The sequence below is a fragment of the Arachis duranensis genome, chromosome 5, assembly GCF_000817695.3.
Source record: "Arachis duranensis cultivar V14167 chromosome 5, aradu.V14167.gnm2.J7QH, whole genome shotgun sequence".
Lineage (NCBI taxonomy): Eukaryota > Viridiplantae > Streptophyta > Magnoliopsida > Fabales > Fabaceae > Arachis > Arachis duranensis.
The window spans coordinates 87,360,413-87,372,316 of NC_029776.3; the positions used below are offsets into that span (position 1 = coordinate 87,360,413).

Consider the following 11,904-nt stretch of genomic DNA (forward strand, 5'->3'; position numbering starts at 1 on the left):
TAGTTATTATCTTTTGAACTTTAAATATATTATCTTTCACATTTAAAATTATTTAAGAATAAAATTATTTATACAATATTATTTTTATTTGGAGTTTAGAGTTTAATAGGTGTCATCTTCAAATATAAATAGTGACTTTCGGATTTCGGTTCCCAATATACTAAAATCATCTCAGCAACTCTTTTTCATAAAAAAAAGTTGCAATTCAGCTGCCCTATCAGAAATACAAAAAGTTTTAGTTGAGAAAGATAAAAAAATTAAACTCTTCCAATCACACTCATGAATTCAGGTACGTTTTCGCATTCAAGTATTTTATTTTTAATGATTTAATATAAATAATCTTTAGATTAAAAAATTCTAACAATATATTTTTATAATATTTCTAATGTTTGATTTGTATTTTAAGATTAAATTTATAATTCTAACAGAAAAATATATCATTATCCATTATTTTAAAAGAGTAACTAATTCCTTTTGTATTTAATTTTTTTAAATATTTTTAGCTTTTTTAAAACACAAACTTTTGCACTTTTTTTTATTATATATTACGGGTCAAACAACATGTATGTGATTTCATGCCAAAAATATATAAAAAGTTAAAGGAATTTGATTCCGTAATATAAATAGGGCTAGTTAGCTTGACTGAGATATATAGATATTGATGTGAAAAAAAAAAAGCAAAATAAAGAATAGGACAATTTACTTACGCATTTTTTAATAGCAAGACGTAAATGTATTTTTTTATAATTTTATAGAAATTGTTATTGATAATAGTGATTTATGGAGGTTTGGACATAAATTGTTGTAGACAATAGTAATTTATGTGTAATGCAGTCAGAATATAAATTGTTGGAGACAATAATAATTTATCTTTAATGTATTATATGTATATGGTATTTGGTTATGTATATTCATCTAAGATATTGAGGTGTGAAATGTCATTTTTTCATAAATAAATAATGAAAAGAGTTTTTTAACTTTAGTGGGGGAAAATTAAAAAAAGTGAAAAACACAGGTGAAATTTACAAATAGAAAATACGCTTAGTCTTTTTATCCAATAATTGATTGACAGAAATAAAAAATAGAGTTAGGTGTGTCTAGGACAAATTGGGTAAAGAAATTGTTTTAGAAGAACATTGAATAATTACGTTGATAATGAATTTTGTGTTTTGTATTTATTGTGATAATTTTTTTTAAAGGCAAAAATTATTTTATTTCATTAAAAAAAATATAGAATTTAAAATTTAAAATATAAAAAATTCTCAAATTTTACGATACAAGAATATAGAGAATACGTATTTTTTACTTTTTTGGGATGCGAAAAAAATCTAAGAATAAAATAAAAACTCACGTTAGAAAGTAAAAATTGTAAAATAGTTCACATTAGTGAAAATCTATAAATTCTTACTATAATTTTTTTCGCATTCCAAAAAATACGTATTTTCTGTATTCTTATATCGTGAAATTTGAGATTTTTTTTATTATTTGAATGTTTAATTCTATATTTTTTTTAATGAAATAAAATATTTTTTCGCTTTTAAAAAAAATTATCACAGTAAACATGAAACACAAAATTCATTATCAACCTAATTATTCAATATTCTTGTAAAATAATTTTTTTACTCGCCTTGTCCCGCACACACCCAACTTTTCTTTTATCTCTGCCAATCAACGACGGAATAAAAAGACTAAGCAGTTTCTTATTTGTAAATTTCACCAGTGTCTTTCGCTTTTCTTAATTTTCCTAGAGTAACACATTAGAATTAAAAAACTTTCTTCACCATAAAAAATGGCATTTCACTACTACTTCAATGGCTTAGATAGTATACATAGCCAAACACTGTATGCATACAATATATTACACATAAACAATTACTATCTTCAGCGATTTATGTCTAGACCTGTTTCCACGAAAACAACTGCTGTCTAGAGCAGTTTCTGTCATGTCACCAATACACGTAAATCATAACTGCTAGTAGCGGTTTATGTTCACCTTTGAATCGCTATTGCCAGCAACGGTTTCTATAGAATTATGAAAAAATTTATTTGCGTCTTGATATTTAGAAATATGTAATTGAGTAAATTCTTCTTCCACTTAATTTATTTAAGTAAATTGTCCTAAAAAATATTTATAAATAAAATTAATTTTGATTAGTTAAATAGTCAATTTATTTATTCGCTTAAATAAATATCAGTAGTTCGAATTTTATATTATGTGTATTATGTGTATGATAATTTATTAGTTAGAACGATAAACTTTTAAATAGAGTTCTGATTTACGATAAATTAGTTTTTAGTATGTCCAATTGAAAAGTACCATACTAACAATAAAATTTTAAATAAAATTTTTAATTTACAGTAAATTAGTCTTTGACATATGAGACTTAGAAATATCATAAAAAAAATTAGTACTAATAGTTGATGTACCCAAAAAAATTACTGTCGAATATGATATCATTTTTATTATAAAAAGTTTGAATACTGACAATTTTGATTATAAAATATATAAGCTAATCTAATATCCATCAAGGATTAGGCTTAGCCGATTGAACCTATCCCTCTTAAACTAATTAAAAAGGGTAGTTTATTCAGTAATAGTGATGAACTAATTAAAAAGAAGAAATAATCATCCAAAGTATTTATTGAAAGCCAAATTTCATAAAGTTGATGTTGATTTCATTATAGGGTAATGGGTTGTGGGCTGTAACGCATACTATTGCACTTAATTGGCAAATTCTCTAAGGTCTAATAATAGCTAGCCTCATATCAGAATGCTATATATAGTATAGTATATAGATCCATATATAAAAGATAAAAATAGCATGCATCAAAATCCTATCCATTGTGTTTTTGTCAGCCCATTTCTATTTTTTGTTTTCTTTCTAATGGGCTTGGTTGGACAATCTAAATAAAATAAAATAAAATAAGATTGAGGAATAAATTGACGGTTAAGGTCTCGCTATTTTTATTTTAAGACTATAGCCATATTTAGTTAGTAACAATTTGTGGTGAAGAAAAGATTCAGGAACAATAATTTTGCGGTTTAGTTTTAGTGGCCTCCTAATTACCCGGCAAGGAGGTTTTGAATTGGATTATAAAAACCCCTGGATTATTCAATTGATTTCATGTTTCATCAGTGCTTTGTTTCTTAGGTGATTTGGTTCTGTATTTTTCTTGAGATACAATAAAAATGGCAACCGTTGGTATGATCACTTATTAATCTTATTCATTGTCTATAACACACAGTTCCGTTATTTTTATATTTCTTAATTAGGTACAAGTTTTAATGTGATGTTTGCATTTTTTTCATGGATCTCTCTCTCTCTCTCTATATATATATATATAGAAGTTGCAAAGAACATGGGACAATCATCAGAAACCAATGATGAATCATCCAAGGGATTTGATGCTCCAGACACCAATGCATTTGGACATTCATTCAGGTTGCAATTCCATTTCCATTATTAATCTCCTTTAATTTTACTTTTTCAATTTAACTCTTTTAACTTGAAATTTTTTGTTGAACATTTTGGCAGGAGCTATGATGCTGAAAGTGAAAGGCAAAAGGGTGTAGAGGAATTCTATAAGCAACAACACATCAACCAGACATATGACTATGTAAGAAAACATGCATGATGTTTCTTTCAATAATTTTCATCAAAATATATTTTGATTTGATGCTGACCTAAATTAATTGTATAGGTGAAGAAAATGAGAGAGGAGTATGGAAAATTCAACAAAGGAGAAATGAGTATATGGGAATGTTGTGAGCTTCTCAATTCAGTGGTGGATGACAGTGATCCTGATTTGGATGAACCTCAAATCCAGCATTTATTACAATCTGCTGAAGCTATTAGAAAAGATTTTCCCAATGAAGATTGGATGCATTTGACTGCTCTTATTCATGGTATATTTATACATTATTAAATTCTAATATTCAATTTGGTTCCCATGCATATATTATTTATTCTCTCATATTCATAAGTGATAATTATAACAATTAATATAATTAAAGAAAATTTTTTTAACACATATAATTATCATCTAATTTGATAATTATATCCGATTCTGGTTATGAGATCGTTCGAGACAATTCAATCGTTGTTTCAAGCTCTTTCTTTTAACGGTGTTTAGATGTAAAATTAGATTTATAATAAACATAAGAAAAGTAACTCTAGCCTTAATAAACCTTTTTTCTTAAAAAAATATTTCCCTTATTTTTGAGATTTAATTACATATTTAATTTGCAGGTGACACATTCCCCGTTGGGTGTGCTTTTGATAAGTCAAATGTTCACTATAAGGTGAATAATTTTGTCTAAGAATCCCATAAATGATACTCATTATATATTTTTCATCTCAAATTATGAATTATTATCTAACACACATTTCCAATATTGTTGCTGCAGTATTTCGAGCAAAATCCTGATTTTCACAACCCTAAATATAACACTAAAAATGGGATTTATGAAGAAGGATGTGGACTAGACAAAGTAATGATGTCATGGGGTCATGACGATTACATGTACATGGTGAGAGTCTTATATAAAAAAAAAAATATATCAAAATAATTTTTTTCATATTTTTTAATCAATTATATTGCACTTTTTTTTTTCTTTGCATGTTGTTTATGATATATAATAAATGGTACTTTTATTTGGAATATGCAGGTTTGTTTGGCAAATGGAACTACTTTGCCTCCACCAGCATTGTTCATTATCAGATATCACTCTTTCTACCGTAAGCATTTTTTTTTTTTTAATCAAATTCTATAAACTTCTTCTATGTAAAATTGTAACAATAATTCTCAATATCCAGAAAATATAACAGCTTAAATGTATAAATTTATTTGCAGCTTTACATAGGGAAGGAGCATATAAACAATTCATGAATGAATCAGATCATGAGGGTTTGAAGTGGCTCCATACATTCAAGTTAGCATCCATCTTATTTTCAATTAATAAATTCTACATTTTCATTTAAATATTTCTTTTCCCATTTATCACATAATAATAAATTAAATTTTTTTTTATAGCAAATATGATCTCTACAGCAAGAGCAAAGTCAAAGTTGATGTTGAAAAAGTCAAGCCTTATTACATGTCTCTCATTAACAAGGTGAATAATTTGATTTGGGTCGGATGGTATTAATAATTTCTTCAATTTTATTCTTGTTCATTATATTCTCAAAATCTATGGTCCTAATTTATTATTATTTTTTTTTTGGCAGTATTTCCCAGAAAAGCTTAAGTGGTGAAAACATAATTACCACCAGGGACTGATCGAATTTGCCTTCATGATTCAGCTTTCTAGCTATTCATCTTTGTTTCCAGCATGGTTGAGTGTCATATATTTCTAATGTCATTTAATTCCTTGTAAGAAATAACAATATTAATATAAATAAATATATATATCATATTATATATATCTATTCTAAAGTTGCACTTTTTTTCCTTATATTTATTATACTTTCGAGCATCTTCACCAAAGCATTGGTCAAAGAATATAAAGCATAGCAATTTACAAATTCTTAAAATGATCTATCATTATATAAATCAATCTGTTCTCATATAATTCTAATATTGAATTAAAAAAAAAACAAAAATATAGTATCAGTTGAAAAAATGTTCTTACTTAAAACTCGTCACAAAATCCTTAAAAAATCGCCGCTAGATTAAGTTTTTCTCGTAGTAATTTTTTTTATTCTATTTATTTTTCACTATCCTAACACAAACATTTTCATATTGATAGATTCGTCATTAGTCATTACCATAATCGTTTTAATTATATTCATTCTAATCAAACCTATATTCACACTTACTTCAATAAATCCCTACTTTATATACTCTTTCAATTTTAACCTTGTTACAATGTATGAATATGGAGGCATATGAAATTTGCAACCTGCAAAAAAGTTATTGTATGTGTTACCTTTTTCTAATGTGTCTCTTAATTTATTTCTTTTGTCTAAAATTCAATAATGCATGTATTAATATAAATCTTTCCCTTTCCCTTTCTTACAAATCCTTTTTCTATGTTTTTAATCGTCACATAATTCAAACACGATATATGTATATGAATAATAATATTGTTTAGGCCTTCTCTTCACTCTGCTACAATTACTCTCAATTTTCATTTCCTTGAGAACTCATCCCTTTTTCTTAAACTTCAAACAGTCTATTCTAACCCACTTTTAAAAGAGTCATAAACAAGCTTTTTTGTGAAAAGCTATATTTTTCACAAAAGTATCAAATGGTAGTTAATTAAAATCTTCCTTCTTAAATTAAGACCTTTTTCCTTAAGCAAACCATATTAGAGTCTTAATCCCTCAAATTATTCTTTATTAAGTCTTATGGATTAAAACTTTGAAGGATAATAATCTTCTTTCTTTTTCCTTTTTGGTGGCTTAACCACCTTACCCTTGTGTGCAACAAAATTATCACTTTCCAATGTTCTCAGTTATCAATTTAATCATATGACATTATATTTCATTCTTTTAACTTAATTTTTCAATCAATAAGCTTCACTTTAATATCTCTACTTAATCTTTAACAAATAAATCCACCATTAAGAGGCTTTAACTAATTGTTACGGCCTGGTCTTAGATTGGGTTTAGGTGGCACTTCGGACATCTCGACTAAAAGAAAAGCCATACGGATCATGTCCTTAGGAATTTGGCATTACATACCCTAGTTGGGATCACGCAAATTCCATTAAATTTGCACACGCAACACTCTAATTAGAGGATAATAGCTCACCTCCAAGATATACCATCTAACCATAATTCTTATACTTTTTGGACAGAGACTAATTTGGACATCGAAATCTCTTGTAGGTACTCCTAACCGATTGTTTGAATACCAGAATTCAATGGAAGTTCCCTTTCCCCTTATTAAAGGAGAAGATTAAAGTTAGTTGAGTCAATTGTATAGTTCATTAGGGAACAACCTTTAGTTAGTTTGGTTAGTGAATTTGGTTCTGAATAGTTAGTTAGAGCTTGTCTTTTTTAGTAGTTCTTGGTGGGTAGTCAGAATCTAAGACATCTCTATGTATAGTGATTGTATCTCACATTCAACGTGTGAAAATAGTAATCAATTCTATGTGTTGTATTCTCAATTGTTTTACTATAAAAAAAAAACTAACTTTTCTCTTAGCATTCTATTCTGCTTTTCATTACAATCTCTTCCTTAGGTTGTGATGTAATCTTTCTAATTTTTTTTTGTATCTTTTATGATATATAGAGCCTCAAAATTTTTTCTTGAAATTTATCATGAAAATTATACTTTCTAATTCAACAAAAAAGAATTTTTCACCCATTACTAAAAACCTCAATGAAGATAACTACTATACTTAGAGGTATCTTACTGTTCTAACCAACAAAAGTCAGAGTTTGAAAAGTCATATTGATTCAACAAAAATTCCAGAACAATTTGCTACAGATGCAATAAAAAAGACCATCACTGAAACGGAAGAATTCAAGAATTGGCACCAACGTGACAGAACTCTCACAACCTGGCTTGTAGGTTCAATGACAAATTACTTCAAGAACAAAGTTATACATCTCTCTAGATTTCATAAAGTTTGGGATAAAATCGACGAATACTTTCAAGCTGTTTCCTCTGCACTTGTTTAAAGCCTCAAGAGCCAACTAAGATCATGCAAAAAAATTGGGTTTGCCATTGACTTTCTTGCCAAGATTCGGAAGATTGTGATTCACTGTTTGCAATGGAATATGTGGTATCAGAAGATGATCATCTTCAAACTATCATTAATGGCCTTTCAAAAGAATATACAGTCTATATTTCTTTAGTAACAACAAAGAGAGGAAGCTTTAGAGTGGTTAAGGATGAAGCTTTCTTACTCTCCCATGAAGAGATGCTTGAACGTTTCAAGAAACCAGATGACATGCTAGTAGCTCACTATATCCAGAATTCATCAACAAATTTTTATTATACTCGTGGCAATGCCAATATACATGGACATGGTACAAAAAATGGTCGTGGTGGAGGACGCTTTAGCTACAATAACAACAACAATCCCAAAATGCAATGTCAACTGGATAGTAGATTGGGTCATGTAGTATGAAATTGCTACTACAGATTTGATCATTCATTCAATCCTAGTTTTGAAAACCATTTTGCACCATCACAAATTTCATACATAAATGCTCAACCCCCACCACCACCAACCAATTTTTACCAACCCACAACATATTTCAATACTCCATCCACATCATTGAGTGAAGCATCATGGCTTGTAGATTCTAGTGCAAGCCATCATTTGACACCAGACCCTTCAAACCTTCTTTCTACAACTATAAGCAACACTGAATCAGATCAAGTCTTTGTAGGTAATGGTACATGTATTGTAATCAAGAATCCTGATTCTTCTATCTTATATGATAAATATGCAAATGTTACATTTCAATTAAAAAATTTGTTTTATAGTTCTCAAATTACACAAAATCTACTAAGTGTGTTCAGGTTTGCTGCAGAAAATGGAGTTTTTTTTATTTTGGCCTGAATATTGTGTTATTCATGATCAGGCTACTAGGAATTGTCTCCTACACGGCATAGTTAAAAATGGAGTTTATTCCTTTGACAATCTCAACGTTCCTAAGTCTGTCTCTGAGAAATATGCTTTATGTTGTCTTCCTGGTTTTCATTATAATGCTACTTTTGATTTAGATGTCTTTTCTTTTTATTCTTGTAATTCTCATGTAATTAGCAATTTAGATAATAATCTATCCAACTTTAATGCCTTTAATACAACATGTAATGAGAATCATAATACTATTCAATGGTACAAAAGACTTGGACAATGTGCCATGAAAATAATACATCAAGTAATGAATAAATGCTTTATTCCTATTTTACTTTTTAATTCTTCTTTGCAAAATGCGTGTGAAAACTATCATTTGGCTAAAATTCATAAACAATATTTTGATCAAACTTAAATTGTATATAATCAATCATTGCAATGTGTGTATGCTGATCTTTGGGGACCAGCCTCCATTAATTCAAGAAATAGTTTCAGGCATTATGCTTTGTGGATGATTTTTTAAAATTCACGGTAATCTTTCTATTACAGAATAAGGCTCAAACCTTATTATCTTTTCAAAACTACAAGAAATTAATGAAAAATCAGACTAACCATCATATTAAAACCTTACAAATAGACAAGGGTGGTGAGTTTTTTCTAAAGTATTTTTTTATTTTCTTGTTAATAAAAGCATTCAACACAAAATGTCATGCCCTTAAATACATATCCCCAACAAAGGAATGTGAAAAGGAAACATAGACAAATTAAAAGATGAGATTATCTTTGTTAGTAACAATATCTCTCCCAATGCAGTTTTGAAAAGATACCTTCATTACATTTATTTACATAATTAATAGACTACCAACTAGTGTTTTTGACAATAAAAGCTCCTATGAAGTTCTATTTCATTAGCTACCAGATTTTAAATTTTTTAAAGTTTTTGGATGTGCATACTTCCTTTACTTAAGACCATATAAAAGTGCTAAATTTGATTATAAATATGAAATTTGTCTATCTTTTTGGATATGATTCCAATCACAAAGGATACAAGTGTATGGTTAAGAGTGAAAAAATTTACCCTACTAGACATATTAAATTTATTGAAAATTTATTATCCCACTATGTTTAGTACTGTCTCATCAAAGTCCTCTTTAGAGGCATCAGATCACAGGTTAGACTCTACAAAGTTTGAGATATATATATACCCAACACCAATTCATTCTATACAGATTCTACCTATTTTACCTAACTCTCCTACCATATCAGAAACATTAGCCACACTACCAGCCTCTATTAGCCCTCCTCCAAATAATACAGACACTACACCTTCACACAAATCTAATACACCTATTCCTATAAGTGGTTCAGAGATATGTGTACTTCCCATCATACCTTTAAATACACATTCTATGGTAACAAAAGTCAAAATAGAAATACACAAACCAAAAGCCCTTTTAACTTAACCTGCAGATGTTATACATAATATACCAATTACAGTTAATCAAGCCCTCAACTGTCCACATTGAAAAAGAGCTAGGGGGTGTGCAAAGATTCATGCCTTGAATAGGTACAATACCTGAACTTTCACTGAACCTCCATCAAATGCAACAGTTATAGGTAGTAAGTGGGCATTCGCTATTAAAAAAAATAAGAAAGATGAGATTCTCAGGTACAAAGCTAGGCTTGTTGGGAAAAGGATTTCACCAAAAAGAAGAGATGGTCTATGAACAAATTTATTCTCCAGTAATTAGACCAACTACAGTAAGAGTTATTCTCACCATTGCAGTGTCATAAGGCTGGCTACTGAGACAATTTGACTTCAACAATGCCTTTTTAAATGACAAGATCAAAAAAAATGTCTTTATGGTACAACCTTAAGGATATGTAAGTAATAACTATAGACTAGTTTGTAAGTTAAATAAGGTTATATATGGCTTGAAACAAGCACCTCGTACTTGATTTAAGACACTGGCAACAACTCTTCAAAATTTTGGTTTTAAGAGTACTAAATCTGATATTTCACTATTTATTAAACATAATTCCTCCTATGTTATTTACCTCTTGGTGTATGTAGATGATATAATAGTGATAGAGACTAATTTGAAAGAAATTAAATTTTTGATTATTGAATTGAATAAGCAAATCTCTCTAAAAAATCTTGGTAGCTTCAATTTTTTTCTAGAACTTAAAGCCATATATCTCTCACAAGGAGACCTAATGGTGTGTCACAATAAAATATGCCAAAGAGCTGTTGTACAAATCGGGAATGGATAATGCTAAACCATTACCTACACCAATGTCTACAAATTCGAAGTTATACTCAAATGATTTTGAGTTCTTCGATAACCCAACCAAATACAGATCTATAATAAAAGCCTTACAATACTTAACAATGACTAGACCGAATATTACATTTGTTGTCAACCATGTCTCTCAATTTGTGCATAATCCAACTCTTTTGCATTAGAAAAGTGTCAAGAGAATACTTTGATATGTGAAATGTAACATCCTATTATACAAAACTTTACACTTAGGTCGTAAACGAAATGTGGTGAGGTGCCACGACCTCTAAAAACAAAAGACATACGTAGATATATATGAAAGATAATTTAACTAGAAGCCTTCAATAAAAGGGTAAGCAAGACAAAACATAAATCTCGTCGCACTCGAAACATTGAAAAAAGAAAGCGTAGATAACGAAAAGCAAAAGAAACAAAATATATATATNGAGAATATACATACATACATACATACATACATACATACATATGCTAAGTACATAAAATGAAAACTCCAAAAGTATATATTCGCTTCTGCAAGAGTCTCCAGCATGCTCAATATGGTGCCTCTATGTCCTGCATCTGAAAAACAACAAATAAATATGGAATGAGAACTGGAGGTTCTCAATATGGTGATAGTGCCCAATATATAAGATATAAGGCTCCGAGAAGCTGAAGGTAATCCTAAACTTCTACAACCCAGATCAAAGCCTAGAGTTTTTCACTAACCAGGAATATGGTAATTCTACCTAAGGATTCTAATCTATCTCTTCAATTCCAGTTCTTTACAAACCTCCCAATCACCAGTTTGGAACAACCCTCAACGTCACCTCCACCAGCATGAGAGTTCTCTTAAAGCAGACACATACAAGACATACAAGTAATACACAATTAAGAAAATAGATACAGCATTTAAGTTACATAGCATATAAATACAGATAATCAAATAGGCAAGCCAAAACACAATATGCATACTCAAACAAATCATACAATAACACATGATGCATGTCTGTCCTATGACTGATGAGTCTCATCAGTTGGTTATCCAGCCAAACCCGACATGTCCAGTAGCGAACATTGGACAGT

At 29.1% G+C, this 11,904-nt stretch overlaps 1 protein-coding gene across 1 annotated transcript; it reads left to right on the forward strand.

Moving 5' to 3' along the window:
* The first annotated feature begins 3,088 nt into the window (after positions 1-3,088).
* On the forward strand, positions 3,089-5,343 carry LOC107490109 (inositol oxygenase 4-like). The gene is made up of 10 exons (XM_016110877.3): positions 3,089-3,203; positions 3,347-3,443; positions 3,537-3,618; positions 3,703-3,907; positions 4,251-4,303; positions 4,409-4,531; positions 4,670-4,739; positions 4,855-4,933; positions 5,035-5,116; positions 5,229-5,343. Exons 1-10 carry the CDS (start codon positions 3,191-3,193, stop codon positions 5,253-5,255), a joined length of 831 nt encoding a protein of 276 aa, XP_015966363.1. The 5' UTR covers positions 3,089-3,190; the 3' UTR covers positions 5,256-5,343.
* The last annotated feature ends 6,561 nt before the right edge of the window (positions 5,344-11,904 follow it).

What these genes read in the sequence shown, in the direction of transcription:
- LOC107490109 (XM_016110877.3), top strand. An exon ending in AAGTGGCTCCATACATTCAA is followed by an intron (nt 4,934 to 5,034) that starts GTTAGCATCCAT and finishes TTTTTTTTATAG; the next exon opens with CAAATATGATCTCTACAGCA. An exon ending in ACATGTCTCTCATTAACAAG is followed by an intron (nt 5,117 to 5,228) that starts GTGAATAATTTG and finishes TTTTTTTGGCAG; the next exon opens with TATTTCCCAGAAAAGCTTAA.